Source organism: Meriones unguiculatus, chromosome 11 (assembly GCF_030254825.1).
Source record: "Meriones unguiculatus strain TT.TT164.6M chromosome 11, Bangor_MerUng_6.1, whole genome shotgun sequence".
In the NCBI taxonomy this organism is placed as follows: Eukaryota; Metazoa; Chordata; class Mammalia; order Rodentia; family Muridae; genus Meriones; species Meriones unguiculatus.
In genome coordinates this window covers 51760907-51778164 of record NC_083359.1, presented here as the reverse complement: position 1 = coordinate 51778164, position 17258 = coordinate 51760907, and the positions used below count along the sequence as shown (strand labels likewise).

General features: G+C 42.6%; 1 protein-coding gene across 2 annotated transcripts in view; it reads left to right on the top strand.

Moving 5' to 3' along the window:
- Positions 1–17258, top strand: part of Myh11 (myosin heavy chain 11) — a 115673-nt gene that overhangs the window by 16872 nt on the left and 81543 nt on the right. For both annotated transcript variants that reach the window (XM_021657551.2, XM_021657553.2), the window contains one exon: positions 12033–12393. In XM_021657551.2, coding sequence (XP_021513226.1) covers positions 12033–12393 — 361 coding nt within the window. The remainder of the gene's footprint in view (positions 1–12032; positions 12394–17258) is intronic.

The following is a 17258-nucleotide window of genomic DNA, read 5'->3' as shown; positions in this document are numbered from 1 at the left end:
ATGCATGGAGATAACCTAGACCCCCTGCACAGATGTAGCCCATGGCAGCTCAGTGTCCAAGTGGGTTGCCTAGTAATGGGAACAGGAACTGTCTCTTGACATGAACACAGTGACTGGCTCTTTGATCACCTCCCCCTGAGGAGGGAGCAGCCTTACCAGGCCACAGAGGAAGACAAAGAAACCAATCCTGATGAGACCTGATAGGCTAGGGTCAGAGGGAAGGGCAGGAGGACCTTCCCTATCAGTGAACTTGGGGTAGGGCATGGGAGGAAATGAGAGAGGGAGGGTGGGATTGGGATGCAACGAGGGAGGGGGCTAGAGCTGGGATACAAAGTGAGTAAACTGTAATTAATAAAATAAATTAATTAAAAAAGAAAACTATGTCCCATTTCAAATAATCAGAATCAGAAGGTCCCAAGCACATTATTTTGCCAAATGTGGTAGCTCATGTCTGTAATACTAGCACTTGGAAGGCTGAGGCAAGAGAATGGGAGTTTGAAGCTAACCTGGGATACATAGCAAAACAAACAAACAAACAAACAAACAAAAACAAAACAAAACAAAAAAAAACAGCCTATCAGTACATAACTGTAATCCCAGTATCTGAGAGGTGAGTCAAGAGGATCAGGAGTTCAAGGTCATCCTCAGTAGCATAGTAAGATCAAAGCCAGCCTGGGTTACCTGGAAATCTTATTATTTTAAAAAAAAATGTTGTTGTTGATGATGATCTCCGTGATTGTTTTCCCATCTGCAAAATGGGATTGGAGAGAATTTGCAATGTATTAAGCAGTGTGTTAATGCTTTTGTAGCACTTGCTTAATCCTCACAGAAGTAGATAACACTTAGCTAGTGTATACAAGGTCCTGAGTTCAGATCCCCAGGGCTGCAACAAAAGAGAAAGAAAATAGCAAAATTCTAGTCTTCACATTAGGTCTTTGGAACAAATACCATTTCATAAATGTGGGCTTTGATAACCTTGGTCTATCTATAAAAGATGAGAGTTTATAACTCCAGAGCCTAAGGGTTGCCTTTTTGGGAGCCTTCTATAGATGACACATTTGAAAGTTCTGACACAAGGCTAAGCCCAGCAAACCTCAGATGGTTGTTTATGGCGAGAGATGTTTAGGAGTATACTCTGTGTGGCACAGCTTGTGTCAATAAACCAGAAAACCCAAAGTGTGGCCTTTCCCCTAAATCAGAAACTCACTTCTGATTTTCCTTTTTAAAAAAAAAAATAATTTATTTTTATTTTATGTGCATTGGTGTTTTGCCTGCGTGTATGTCTGTGGGTGTCAGATCTTGGAGTTACAGACAGTTGTGAGCTGCCATGTGGGTACTGGGAATTGAATCCAGGTTCTCCAAAAGAGCAGTGAGTTTTCTAGCCCCTGATTTTTCTTTTCTGTAAATGTTTTTGTAAGCCCATTTTTGGTTTCTAAGGAGTGACTCTAAACCTGTGTTGTTACCAGCATACTTCCTGACTAGCTCATTAATGATCACTCTATTCCTTTAGACTCCTTTTGGATCTTTTGTGCCCAGGAGAAGCCTGTCTAGCTCTCATAGTGGCCCCTTTGCTCCCTGCTTCTCTTTCTGTCACCCATGACCTTTGGTCACATTGACCTACAGGCCTAAAGAACCAGGGGGCACATAGTTGAAAAAGGGCAAGCAAGAATTTGAAGACACTCTTGTCTGTGTTGAGGCCACAAAGAAGGAAACTGCCCAGCATTCTAGCAGGTCAGGCTGCCATGACTTATCCAAGCTTCAGAAACCCATTCTTATCAGAATGGCCAACAGAGGATAGGGGGCCTAGCATATTCCACTCATGCCCATTTGAATTTGCCCTCTGTGCTGTAGGTCCCCACATATGAATCCAGTCCACTGTGGCCTGGACATTTGTTTGTAACAGAATCCATACTGAACACATACAGACTTTCTTTCTTGTCACTATTCCTGAGTCATGCAGCACGATAACTATTTCTGTCACCCTGAAAGGCAGCTGGAGATTGTTCAAGGTGCTATGTAAACACTACAGCTTTTATGGAATGGATTCCAGCATCTGTGGATTGTGGTGTCCAAAATGGTCCTAAAGTTGACCAAAGGATAACTGTACCTTCCTGCTCCTTCCCTGGTAAAGTATGAAGCCAATGACAGAGAATCTCAGAAGTATCTCAAACCATCATAGATCTTTCTAGCCATTCCTCTGATTCCAGATTAGCATTTTAACCCTTTTTAACCGCCTCCATTTTGCCTGTCTTTACATGCGCTCCTAACAAACATTTTTACACATCATTCTAAAATTTTTCTAAGTTGAATTTCCCTTCTTATTAAAATTCTGGCATTCTACAAAACATTTTCTTTTACTTTATCATAAATCTTTACTATATTTCCTATATCTATCATTGTATGCTTCTTTTTATCTGGGGTATAATATTGTGCTGTTTGGAAATTAGCTATCTTATCAAATATATGCTCTTACTAAAATATACTAGATCCATGCCACCATGTATAAATAGCATTTGGGGAAGTATCCGTGTATGGGTTGACTGTTGCTTATCAGAAATGCCTAGCACCAGAAATATTCCAAAGTTTTTATTTTTCCAGATTTTTTAATTTTGGTTTTGGGATATTTGAATATACATAATAAGATATCCTGGAAATGAGACGCAACTCTGAGTACTAATCCTTTTGTTGATTTTCTTTTGTTTTTTGTTTGTTTGTTTTTGTTTTTAAACAAGTTCTCTCTATGTAGTCCTGGCTATCCTGGAGCTCTCTGTAGACCAGGCTGCCCTTGACTGAGCAGAGATCTTTCTGCCTCCTTCCAAGGGCTGAGATTAAAAGGGAAAGTCATCATACCCAACTGTGAGCAGAAATCTTTGCTTCATCTTTGCTTTATGCTGATGGCTGGATAGTCATTACATTTGATGTTTTTAATTCTACATTTTTAACTGTGGCCTGAAATCAAATATGAACTTGTTCGCTTGTACAATATTGGCCCTTTTAAAGCTGTGACCTTTGAAATCTTTTGGGTTAAGGATATAAACTTTCTTCCTGGATAATCGCATGAGTTCCCAGCCAAGAGGTGAATAGACAGCAGATAGGGAACAAGTAGCTGTTTCTAAATAGTCTTGGAAAGAGACTAAAGATGTCTGCCTAGACTAGCCAGGCATGTGTCTCAGCATCTATTTTAAGCATTGTTCTACCTGAGTTGTGAGATACAAAACACGGTGGAACTCTGAGGGCGCAAAGGCCCTGAACAAGGGTGGCCACAGTTGTGTGGAGTGGGGAAAGAAGAAAGGAAAGAAGGGAGAGATGAGGGTGGGCAAGGAGAGGAGAGGAGATAGAGAGAAAGAGAAAGAGAGAGAGAATGTTTATGTGTGTGTGCATGCATGTAGAAGCCAAAATGACTGGCTGTTGTTCCTCAGGTATCATCCACTTTGCTTTTGGGAACAGCAGCCTTCACCAGCCTGGGACTCTGTGAGTAGGCTAGACTGGCTAGCTCCTAAGCCCCCAGGATCTGTCTTTCTGCTCCTTTCTAAAGGCAAGATTATAAGCACATTTCACCATATTCAACTTTTTCCTTCTCTCTCTCTTTCTGTCTCTTTCTCTGCTTCTCTGTCTCCCTCTCTTTCTTTTAAAACATAGTTTCCTTAGGTCTTAGTCAAGTCTTCATGTCTGCAGAACAAGCATCTCCCCAGCCAGTGACCCTCTCCCTCAATCTCCAAATCATCTTAGTGGGAGAGACAAAATCATTTCACCTTAGCCTTTGGAAAGAGCTTCCTTCTGAAGCCCCTTGAAGAGCCATTGAGATCCCCAGGAGTGTGTATTGGGGGTGTTACCAGGCCATTATGAAGGGACAGGTTCTTATTCTCTTTCTCCTGGGGAGGTACTCTGGGGGTGGGGGGGGGGGAAAGAGGGCTGGATGGTCGTAGGAAGGTATGTAGCATTGGGGCCAGGGAATGAGAGTTAAAGGATTGTTAGATCTTGAGGTCAAACTTTTTTTTTAACCTTTTATGACCTTAGTTGTTGTAACAGGAAAGTGGGGGATATAAATGATATCCACTTTACAGAACCTTCATAAGATATTCAAGATGATAAGTGTGAGCCACTCCAGCTCTGATGCCCAATGAATAGGAGGCCCTTGGGTAGGAGCTGTAGCTCAGTTGATAGGGTGCTTGCCTAACATATGTAAAACACTGCAGTCTATTCTCAGAACCACTTAAGTCATGCATGGTAGGAAACACCTTTAATCCCCAGCATTTGGTGGGAGGATCAAGAGTTCAAGGTCATCTCTAGTTACATAATGAGTTTGAGGTTAGCTTGAGCTACATGAGACCTGTCTCAAGAAAAGGATAAGTGGGTATGATTAAGAACAAATTAGAGCCCCAAAGGCCTCCTGGGATAGCACAGGTTTGAAGAATTAGTGCTCTTCCCTCTCTTGGTATATTGTGACTTTCCAGATCCAGATGTGGTTTGAACTAGAACTGACATTACTGGGGCCTTTTTGGTTGGCTTATTGAGCTGCATCTTGGGCTCGACGAACTTATCTCTGTTGTTTAAAATCCACTCAATATGTAGGGTGAGGATGGGCATGCTGGTAACACCTATTATCTCAGAACTTGGAAGGCTGAGACAGGAGAATTGCTACTTTGAGACCAGCCTAGGCCAGAGCCTGGTTGATATAGCTCAGTAGTAGAATACTTACTGAGCATGTGCAAACCCTGAATTTGATATACAGCACCTCAAATATTGCCCAACTAAAAAGAATAGATTTAGGGCTGGGAATAAAGCTCAGTTGACAGAGTAATTGCCTGGCATTCATAGAGGCCCAACTTTTATCCCCAGCACTCCAGAAACTGTGTGTGGTAGTACACTCCTATAATCTCAACCCTCAGGAGAACTTTAAAGTTATTTTCAGCTACTTAATGATATGAGGCCAGCCTGGGCTACATGAGATCTCAACTCAAAAAAAAAAAAAAAATTTGGTCCCAAACTGGGAACAGTTTTCCCTCTGGGGATATCTGGCAGTGTCAGGACCTCCTTTTGAAGTTACAACTGGGATAGGGTGGATATTGGCATAGAATGGGCCCTGGTGAACTCTCACATTGACAGGGCTAGAGACCTGTCCAGTCCAATACCAATAGCACAAAGGCTGAGAAAATCCACCCTGAATCAAGAGTCGGAGCAGAAGCAGGAGTTAGAAGACCAAATGTCACTTCAGTCCCTCTTGTGGATTTCTACTGCTATTGTGATTGCTGATTCCAGTTATCGTTTCTTTCTGGTACTAAGATTTGAAGTAGGGCCTGTACATGCTAAACAAGTGCTCTGCCACTATGCCACATCCCAGCCTATTTGTTTTGAATCAGTCTCTCTGTAACCCAGGCTTACCTTAAACCACCTCCTCCTTCATCATGGGACTACAGGGGTGTGCTTGGCTGTAAGCTGCAGTTTTATTGTTTTTCCTTCCTTCCTATGCTTTACGCAATGCTTGTCCTGATACTTCTTGCTACACTGTTACTGAAAACTTCAATTTCTGAGCACAGTCTGAGGCAAGTTCTTTTGACAATAAACTGACTTACCCTCAACTTCTAAGCTGCCAGAACAAAGGAAGAATGTGCATGCCTGAAATTCTATCTGCCTCAGCTTCCCTGACTTTCTCCTCTAAATTAAAACAAAAATGAACAACAACAACAAAATGACTTTCTTCAGAAGCCTCAATGACCAGCTAAAAGGACAGACAAGCTACTTTGCCTCTGTGTGCCTCAGTTTCCTCATTTGTAAACAAGTGATGACATCTCTCCCTGGTTGTTTTTGCAGTACTGGGGACAGAAAACAGAGCCTAAGGCATACTAGGCAAGCACTCTATCTCTAAACTATATTCTCTAGCTTTAAAAGTTTTTTCCTGCATTGTTACTGTGTTTTATGGTGCTGGGGATGGGAACCCAGGGCCTGGGGCATGCTAGATAAGCATTCTGCTTCTAGTCATTGCCTAGGATTTTGTTTGGTTTGGTTTGGTTTGGTTGTTGTTCTTGTTTTAGGGGATTAAATGAGAGAGTAACTATCACTCTATATAGTTTAGCAGCTTTTTACAACTATTACTGGTATAATTCATTTATGGGGCTCTGTGAATTCTCCCCAAGGCAAGTACATCTTCAGTATTGTTCTGCAGCCTCTCCCTCCCCACAGATTTGTTGGAGCAAAGTGGTTTTCTGGGAGCTAGGATGTCCTGTCTAGGCTTTGCATCTTAGTGAAGGGCAAGGAAAGCTGTGTCACATACATGTTGGCTGTGTGTGTGTGTGTGTGTGTGTGTGTGTGTGTGTGTGTATGACATGCATGCGGTAGTGTGTGCATGTGGGTGTGTGAGTATACAGGCTACAGAAACAGTGAACAGTTCTCACTGAACTGGAAGTTCCTCATTTCTGCCATCAAGCTATCAGGATCTGCACATCTCCAACTCCTCTTCAATGCTGAGGTTACAATCGTACAAGGCAAACTTTGTTGTTTGTTTGTTTGTTTGTTTTTATGTCAGTTATGGGGATTTAAACTCAGGTCTGGATGCTGTTGTCATTTGAGCCCTGCCTGTTGACTTTGTCATCAGCTGTGTTTGAAAAGCATCCTTGATCCCATTCTCGACCCTCTCCCAATCCCAAATATTTCTGGGCAGCAGGGTTTCAAATCACTTAGTCTAAAAACCAAAGTTTCAGCCTGCTTGGCTTTGATCAAGGCAGTCTTATGTTTCACAACTGTCCAGAGCAGCAGGCAGCTGCCCTCACTTCTTTTTTTGATCAGAGACTCAGTCTTTGCACTTGATCTTGTTTGTGCTTTTGAGCCCTGTTTAGATGAGGTTCCTAGAAAAGCTAATCTTCATGTCTTTTCATTTTTCTGTTGAATGTTTTGTGATGTTTTCTAACTTAGTTGAAATTTAAAAAAAAAAAAGATGCCTACTTGCTGTTCAGTAGGAATGACAACTACATTTTCCCTTTGAGTAACTAGAGACCATTTACAGAAAATGTAAAATATACTTCACATATCTGAACTATGAGCTTAACATAGGTGTTATTTTATTTACCTTTTTAAAATAAAAATTAATATTTATTTCCATGGGTGTATATGTATGTGGGCGCACACATGCCATGTTGCGTGTGTAGAAGTCAGAGACAACTTGCAGGAGTTACTTTCTTTTCATTTTGTGGGACCTGGGGATTGAACACACGTCATCAGATTTTGTGGCAATCACCTTTACTCCCTGAGCCATCTTTCTTTCTTTTTTCTTTTCTTTTATTTTTTTTATGGTGATCCCAATCTTGTTGGCAACATCCAGAGCATCATCATCAGAAGCCAACCAAACATATGCCTTCTTCTCTGTCAGGTCTTATCAGGGTATTGGCTTTGGCCACATCAATGTCTCAGAGTTTCTTCACAGCCTGTTTGATCTGCTGCTCGTTGGCCTTGACATCCACAACGAACACAAGTGTGTTGTCCTCTATTTTCTTCATGGCTGACTCGGTGGTCAGAGGGCATTGGATGATGGCATGGCTTGTTTTTCCTAGGTACACTCTTTCACTCTTTCAAGGGTGTTTTGGGTGCCTCCGGAGCAGCAGGGTTTTGGGCCACCGGAAGGTGGGTGACGTGGGTGTGGATCTTCTTTTTGTGGCTGTGGATGCCTTTCAGCATCATCTTCTTAGCTTTCAAGGCATTCTTCGATTTGGTTTCAGCTTTGGGAGGGGCAGGAGCTTCCTTTTTCGCTTTTGACACCATCTTGGCCTGGGCCATCTTTCAAACAGCTCACCCTTTAAATGTTTTATTGCCTAAAAAGGCAATTTTTAATAAAAATTTAAATAAAAATTTAAAACAACCAAACCCCACAAAACCAAACCACAACAGAATGATCTCGTGTAGCCCAAGGTGGCTTTAAACTACCCACACAGCTGATATCTTTGAACTCCGGATCTTCTTGCCTCCATCTCCTAGATAGTGAAAGTTGCCATGCCCAGTTTCTCAGCACAAAATTTAAGAAATTACCTAAAGTGGAAGTGGTGATGTGCGCTTATGATACTAGCACAGAGGCAGCTAAGGCCCAGTGATTAGAGTCTGAAGCCAGCCCACATTGCACAGGGTCTCATCAACAAATCAAGCTTCAATTCCCTAGCTTATTTCTTAAATGTTTTAAGGTTGGGGATAAAGAGGTGACTCAGTGGTTAAGAGCACTGGCTTAGGGGGGCACAGTGGTACACACCTATAATCCCAGCTTTGTGAGTTTGGGGCCAGCCTGGTCTACAAAGCGAATTCAGGACAGCCAAGGCTACACAGAGAAACCCTGTCTAGAAGGGAAAAAATAAAATAAAATAAAAGAGCACTGGCTGGTCTGTTTGAGGACCTGAGTTTGATTCCCAGTGCCCACATGGTGGCTCACAACTATCACTAATTCCAGTTCTAGAGCTCCAACTCCAGACTTCTCAAGCAGGCATATATTATACAGACATACATGCACACAAAACACATAAACAAAAATAAATAAATTTTTTAAAAGGTCCTTTTTTGAGGTGAGTGGTACTTTTAAATAACATTCTATTTTTTGGAACAACTACATTCAATTTTACAAAGTGTATAAAGTTTTTAACTTAAGATTATTTGTTTGTCTTGTTTGGAACAAGATCTTTTTTTCATTATTTTATTTATTTATTTTTTTATTAATTACAGTTTATTCACTTTGTATCCCAGCTGTAACCACCTTCCACATCCCCTCTCAATCCCACCCTCCCTCTTCTTCTCCTATGCCCCTCCCCCAGTCCAATGATAGGGTAAGTCCTCCTCCCCTTCCATCTGGCCCTAGTCTATCAGGTCTCATCAGGATTGGTTTCTTTGTCTTCCTCTGTGGCCTGGTAAGGCTGCTCCCTCCTCAGGGGGAGGTGATCAAAGAGCCAGTCACTGTGTTCATGTCAAGAGACAGTTCCTGTTCCCATTACTAGGGAACCCATTTGGACACTGAGCTGCCATGGGCTACATCTGTGCAGGGGTTCTAAGTTATCTCCATGCATGGCCCTTGTTTGGAGTATCAGTCTCAGAAAAGACCCCTGTGCCCAGATTTTTTAGTTCTGTTGCCCTCCTTGTGGAGTTCCTGTTCCCTCCAGGTCTTTCTATCTCCCCCTTCTTTCATAAGATTCCCTGCACTCTGCAAAAAGTTTGGCTAAGTATCTCAGCATATGTTTTAATACCCTTCTGAGTAGAGCCTTTCAGAGGCCCTCTGTGATAGTCTCCTGTCCTGTTCCCTGTTTTCTCTCTCTTTTGATGTCAATCTCATTTGCCTTTCTGAATGAAGATTAGGCTTCTTACCAGGGTCCTTCTTAATTAGCTTCCTTAGGTGTACAGGTTTTAGTATGATTATCCTTGGAACAAAGTCTTGTGTAGCCCAAGAAGCCTCAAAGTTGTTGTGTAGCGAAGGATGGCTTTGATTTTTTTTTTTATACTACTGACTTCTCAAGGACAAGCATTTTAAAACAGGCAAAACAAGCTTTATCTTTGATTTGCTGCCTAAGTATATAGGATGCATGCACACATGTTTGTCTGTGTGTGTATGTCTGTGTGTGGAAGAAAGAGGGAGGGAGAGATCGGAGGATGACTTGTGGAAGTTCTCTCCTTCCACTCTGTGGAAGATAGGATAGAACCCTAGTTATAAGGCTTTATATATATATATATATATTATAGCAAGCACTTTTACCCACTGAGAACCTCTTGCTGGCCCCACCCTCTGTTTCACTGTGTGGGATTTTATTGAATCCCATCTGGAGGCTCATTTTTGATGTTTGGTTTTTCAAGGCAGGTCTTATCTCTGTGACCCAAGCTGGCTTAGAACTCACAGGAATCATGCTGCCTCAGTCTCCCAGGTGTTAAGATTGCAGGTGTGAGCCACCATGCCTGACTGCTTCTGAAAGCTGCTGCTTTTTCTACTTTTCCCTCTGTTTGTTGGTTTGATTACTTGTGGGGTTAGGGGTTGCCAGCCTGATCTATCACTTCACAGCCTCCATCAGCTTTCCAGCTAACAGTCAGTCTTAAAATGGAGAGCCTGATGGCTGAGGAAATAGCTCAGTTGCAAAGCATGAAGACCTGAGTTCAGATCTCTAAAGCCTGCATAAAAAAGCCAGGCATGCCAACATGCACCTGTAATCCCAGCACTAGGGAGACAGAGACAGGAGAATACCAAGAACTTGCTGGTCAGCCAGTGTAGTTTAGTTGGTGAGCTCCAAGCTCAGTGAGACCCTTCCTCAAACATAAGGTAGAGAGTGATTAAAGATGGCATTTGACATCAAGCTCTGGCCTCCATACATGTATGCACACATGTGTACTTCCTCACATGAATGCATATATCCATAGACATGTACACACACATTAATGAATATGAACAGGTGCACTCAATGGCACACACATTAAAATACATATGTACACATACTTAAGTGTACACATAAGCATGCATAGCATATAAACATATTCACACATGTATACATATACCTAGTTCATGAATGAACACACAGATGAACACATGAATGCATACATATTCACACATGGACACATGAACACATATATGTTATGTTTTATATTATACTCCATCACTGCGCTACACCCCAGACCAGGTTTTAAATGTTTTTAAACAGATAAACAAGCTATTATCTATACTGTTTTGCGATTTCTTTTATTTTACAAAATGATCTCTTGATAGTCAATCCCTAGAATCCTCCCTGCAGCAGCGCTTCATTTGGAAACAATTCATATACAATCTAATTCACTCATCTATTTATTTTTGATGCTGGGGATCAAATCCAGGGCATTGTAAAGCTAAGCACACATTCCACCACCAGGCTGCATTCTTAGTCCCCTTCCCATTAATTTTTTTCAATCCAATTATTTTTAGAGTATTAGATTTGTGCATCCACTACTACAAGTTCAAGAATATTTCCATCACCCTCCAAGTAACTGTGGACCTGTTAGCTGTTACCTTGTGATTCTTCCCCAGCTCCTGACAATTGCTAATTACCTAATTACCTTGTTTTCATGGATTTTCCTAGTCTGGACATTTCTTATAAATTGAATCATACCATATGTGGCCACATTATAGGAGGCACAGCATTCTGTTCTTTTTTTATGATTCAATATATTCCTCTGTATAGCTCTACCACATTTTATTTATTCATTCTTCTGTTTTGAATATTTGTGGTATTTCATTGGGGCTATTATAAACTTGCTAGGAACATATATGATCACATTTTTAGATACATCAGTGCATTCATTTATCCTAAGAATCGAATTTCTGAATCATATGGTAGGTCTGTGTTCAAACATCAGAAAATCCACCATTTATTTTGTAGCAGGCAGTTAAGATTTAGGTGTGTAGTTAAGATTCTAGCTGGGTGCAGTGATAAACACCTTTAATCCAAACACTTGGGAGGCAGAGGCAGGCAGGTCTCTGTGAATTCGAGGCCAGAGCAAGTTTCAGAACAGTTAAGAAATCATGTCTTGAAAAAAACAAAACAAAGTTTTAAAAAAAAAAATTAGGGCTGGAGAAATGGCTTAGCTGTTAAGAGCACTGGCTGCTCTTCCAGAGAATCTGAGGTCTAATTTCCCAGCACCTGCATGGCAGTTTACAACTGTCTGTAACTCCAGTTCAAGAGGATCTGACATCCTTACATAAATACATGTAGAATAAAGTTAAATTTTAAAAAGATCTAGGCATCTTCCATGTCAATATTTGCAGAAAAACTTCTTCAGCACCAAGTGGTAGTTCACTGTAAGAAAATGCCCTGGTTTACATATCTAGTCCCACAAAGATGGGCATTTGGATTGTCTGGGTTTCATTCTGAGATTTTCATGTCATTCCTTACCTGAAGGACATCAAGATTGTTGCTGTTTGATAACATAACCAATACTGAAGGGGGCATTCTTATTTTTATGGGATATTTTTGTACCCTGAATCCCTAGATATGGTAAGATGAGGTGAGGGCCAACTCTCTTAGGCTTCATTCTGACTCTGTCTTTTTACTCCACAGGGGACCACCAAGCACCATGGCACAGAAAGGGCAACTCAGTGATGATGAGAAGTTCCTCTTTGTGGACAAAAACTTCATGAACAGCCCAATGGCCCAGGCTGACTGGGTAGCCAAGAAGCTGGTATGGGTCCCTTCAGAGAAGCAGGGCTTTGAGGCAGCCAGCATTAAGGAGGAAAAGGGTGATGAGGTAGTTGTGGAGCTGGTGGAAAACGGCAAGAAGGTCACAGTGGGTAAAGATGACATCCAGAAAATGAACCCGCCCAAGTTCTCCAAGGTGGAAGACATGGCAGAGCTGACATGTCTCAATGAGGCCTCTGTGCTGCACAACCTGAGGGAGCGATACTTCTCGGGACTAATCTATGTGAGTATCTTGGAGTAATGACCTTCTTTTAGTCTCCTGTGAAAGAGAAAGGTTTAGAAATGTTTGTGAGCTGGGTGTGGTGCATATCGGTAATTTCGGCATTCAGAAGGTGGATGTGGAAGATCAAGAGTTCAAGGCTAGCCTGGCCTACAAAGTGAGACCCTGTCTCCAAAAAAGTGCTATATATATATATATATGAGGACCTGAGTTTAGTTCCTCATCACCCAAGTAAAAAGTTGAGCATGGCAACATGTGCCTGTAACCCCTGTTCTGGAAAATATAGGAACTAGGCTAGCTACATTGATGAATTCTACATTTAGTAAGAAACCTTGTCTCAGAGAATGAATGAGGAAGGCATCTATTATCAACCTCTGGCATGAAGATACATGTTCATACACAAACCTGCACACACACAAACATGTATACACATATGCACCACGCACACACAAACAAATATTGTGTTTAGGGCGCAGGTCAAAATTCTACAGATTTGACTATTACACTACCTGTCACACTACAGGTAGGCACTCAGTCACTGGGTTCACAACTCTGTCCTGCCATGCCTGGTTCAAGATCGAGAACACACTATTGTAGTCTGGAAGCCTCAATCCTCTCGTCTGTATAATAGGAATGGTCACCTTCCACAGGCAAAGTCCACACAATCACACACTCAGAGTGCTAAAGCAACCCATGGTGTTGAAAATGTCATTCCTGGCCTTTCTCCATCTTACAATTAGTTAGATGTCTTACATCTTACATCCTCCTCAAAAAGGCTGAGGCCTCCCTGCCCCTTTTATAGGCATAAAAGGATCTAAATAGGTTTTCTGGAGGTCCTTCCTCCTTGACACACAGGAATGGCCACATGGGACCTAGGACTCTGTAGGTTTATTTCGGTGACTTGAAGTCATGCTTTCCAACATGACTGCCTCTGGGTCCTTGCCTCCTAACTAATTGAAAGGTGAATTTATTTATTTATATATTTTAAACATGAATATTTACAAGATAATTTCTTCAGCTATATCTTGGCCACATGTCATGAGCTTAACAGCTGTAATACTATATCACATAATTCTAAATCATTCTCATTATTATGTTCTGTTGCTCAGCCTGAGCTACTTGATGAGGGTGGTAACTGGACAACACAGGTTCCTTGTAGATTGGACCAGCTCCTTAAAACACAAAGGACACAGATATTCCAAGGTTTCTGCTTGGCAGGCAGAGACCCTGGCCTTTTGTCCACTTTATCTCTGAAGGTGCTAGTAAATCTTTTGGAAGGTTCCCCTTTTAACTAAAATGTTCTTTTCCTTTCTGAACCATGGATATTTTCCAGCAGATGGACCCTTGAGAGTGCCAGGGGTTTTGTCCTTGCTTTTGTGTCTGCTATGGCTGGCTGTTACTTGTCACTTGTTGGGTCCCTTGCATATCTTCTGAAAAAAGGGTGCTCCCATGGCCATAGCATCTCATTCCAACCCTTCAGGGCATCCAGCCTTTAACAATGTGGTAGAATGTTGTCACCTACAGATGTGTTGGACAAGTTTATATTTACTCTGGGACTCATGGGCTGCAAGTTAGACACACCTGCTACAGTTTGCCTCTCCTATAGACAAAAATCTCCTATAGATTGTAGAATGCTCTGCAGATTTTTTTTTTTTCCAAATTAGTACTTGATAGAGAGAGTGCTGGGCTTTAGGACTCCAGCCTTTCCTCAAGTTTCATCCCCACTATGTGAGGACAGAGACAGGCCTGTGTGTTCATTTTACCTGACAATTCTATGACATAGTAGAAATCAAGAAGCATGGGGGAGGGGGAGTCCTAAACCAGAGATCATTAGAAGCAGATTAAAAGTATCTAGAGGCTTCAGATCCCTGTCATGCTTCTTTGGAAGGATTATTTTCAGTCCTCTTGGCCTCAAGATTATGTGTCTTCTGCTGCCTAGTATCATTCTGCTTAAATGAATCACTTCATAGAAACTTCTGATCATGATGAAAATAAAACTGTATGGGTCTGGGAGCCAGGAGTGACCCCCGGCCTACAGCAACATAATGCAGGGTTTCTGTTGCCTGGGTATATAAAGTAATTCTGGGCCCTCAGCTCAGGAGGCTGGCTGCCTGATGTTTTCCTTAATGATAGACTTCTTCTGCTGGACTCATCCTAAACAAGGGGCCTTTTAGACGGCTATGGCAGATCTTTTGTCTTCTGATATCTAGAAGGTTCTATCTAAGACAGAGGGCCTACTTCCTCTTCTGACTATGTGTTCCTTTCAGGGCTGCTGCATGATTTAGGGCACACTGGCACATAGCTCTGACTCCTGATTTCAGGCACCCTGGCTCTTCTGTACATTGTCATTGGCTAAGACCACTTTGCCTGTAATTTATTACAGAGGACATTACACTCAGCTTTGTTCCAGGCATTGTTCTGGAGTCGGGGTGGGAGTGGGGTAGGGGAGAAGAGGGAGCTCAACTTTGGGACTATCAGGGACTTTCCTGAGTAGGGACACTGGAAGCAATCACCCACAGGGCCCCAAAGGATAGAAAGAAAAAGAACAGTTGCAGGCCACCTCTTGAGAAGCCCCATGAATTAGTTCTTATAATCTTAAGGCTTCAAAAATGAAGCAGTGCTATCCACTCAAAATTTTTTTTGTAAAAGCGTGTGTTAAAGCTGGCCAGGTGGCTCAGTGGGGAAAGTGCTTGTCAGGAAAGCATGAGGACCTGAGTTCAGATTCTCAGTGCTACATGGTGGAATACCTCTGTAACCCTAGCACTGGGTGAGTAGAGAGAGGTGGATCCCAGGACTTCACTGGGTGCCAGCCTAGGCAATCAGTGAGTGCCAGGTTCAGTGAGAAGGATCTTTTGTCTCAAATGATAGTGTAAGATACCCAAGACTGGCCCCTACATACATGCATGCATGCACTCATTCCCATATGTTGCATACACCCCCAAAAGAAAGACATATGGTCCCTCCTTACCTTTTTACTCCTGACCCTTTGTCTTGGGGACAGATATGATTTACAGGGTCATTCATGCCTATCTAACAACAATATCACTCCCTGAAACTTATGCAACTCATTCTTTTGATCAGCTGGGCCTGTGGCCTTCTGCTTCTCTCTGTCATCACCTAGTAAGATCTAAGACCTAATGTAAATAGCTAAGGGATGCAGAACTTTCCCTTTCATTTTAGTCCCTTATCCTTCCCACTCCCACCCTCAGAGAGACTAGCCCACCATTCACTTGGAGACAGCTAGTCTCAAACTTGAGGTCCCCCACCTCAGCTTTTCAGTGCTAGATTTATAAGTGTGGTTCTTGGCTCTCCTGTTTCTTACCAAGTACCAGACAATATTTTATACATATATAAATTCAGAACATTCTCTGTTCCCTTAAAAAGGCAGCTTGGGCCACATTTTGTTGTGCATCTGTTATTTTCTTTTCTTTCCTTTGCATCTGTGTATATTAACACGTACCCTTCATAGCATCAAAATCTCCTGCTGCGGCCATGAACTGCACCACCAAGGCCCTACTGATAGGCACCTCCACTGTCACTGACCTTCCAGCCACAATAGAAGCACATTATTGGTGAAGCATCCGTCTCTAGCACAGATACTTAAAAAGTGTGAATGCCACAGACAACTCTGTAGAGAATGCAGAGTTCTGATTAGTCTCTGGGGGAGAGAGGAAGCTCAGGGTTAGGCCATGTGCTCACGTAGTGGGTTATGAGGCAAAGCAGAGACTACCCCTGGAATGTGTGTTTTGGTCAGCATCTTCCTCATTACTTCTAATCCTCCTCTCTTCCTGAGGCCAAGCCCTTGGGAGCAGCTCTTGCTTGCTGCTCTGAGGCTGACCATATAAAGCATGGGGAACATCCAGGCCTAATTCCTAATACGGTCAAAAAAGGGAGATCCTATTTCAGCTAGGACCTGCTGGTGGCACTGGGCCTTGAGATGTCTAGCCGGGACATAGGAGGAGGAATGTTAGGACCTCTGAACTCAAGTATCAGGAGAGGGACTATGCTGGGCATGAGACCCTGGTTTCCTCAAGAGGATTGTTAGCTGAGAAGACTCAGATTTGCCTGAAGCTTGGATTAAGTGTGTGCTGTGTGGGTGGGCCCCAAAGAAGGAGCATAAGCAAGCAGGGAGAGAGTACAGCTCTCCCTGAGAAAGAGGAGTTGTTAGGTCTCACACTCAGGACAAATAGCTGACTGAAGTGCCTATTTAACATATCAAAGTGGACACTGGCCCCAGGTTCTCCCAGCATCTCTTGCTACCTGTTAAAGTCATACTGGCTAGCATTCCAGGCCTCCTACCCTAAACTCTTTAGCATTGAGCTTCACTGCCCTTCCTGCAGCTGCTCTTCCCTATGGAACCCAGCCATTTTGACTACATGTCCCTTTGCCTCCCCTTTGCTTCTTGGTCTTCTAGCTTGCTCACTCCTGGCCTCTTGGCTCCTAGTTCCTTTCTTTTCCTCTCCCTCACCCCAACCCCTACCCCACCCTGACCCTACAGCCCTGTTCAATCCTGGCCCTTTCTGGCTGTGCTTTCACTCATACCTACAATAACCCTTCTCTTCACTATACCATTCTGAAAGGGGTATTGCTCCAGCGAGCTGGGATCCAGGGTTGAAATCTAAATAGAGGTGGGGCCTGACTAGTTTTCATTCAGATGATTATTGATTGGCACTACTCTTTGGGAGCCTAGGTATATCGGGGTTAGTAAGGAACAGGCCACAGTTGTCGCTCAGCAGATATTCACTGAACATGTACTGTATGCAGTTCAAGGTCACCAGGACATACAGGCAAGGGCAAGCTACCTCTACCCTTGAGATTTCAACTTAACCCTTGGTAATCATTTAGTAAGCATAGCATTTAATTAGTAC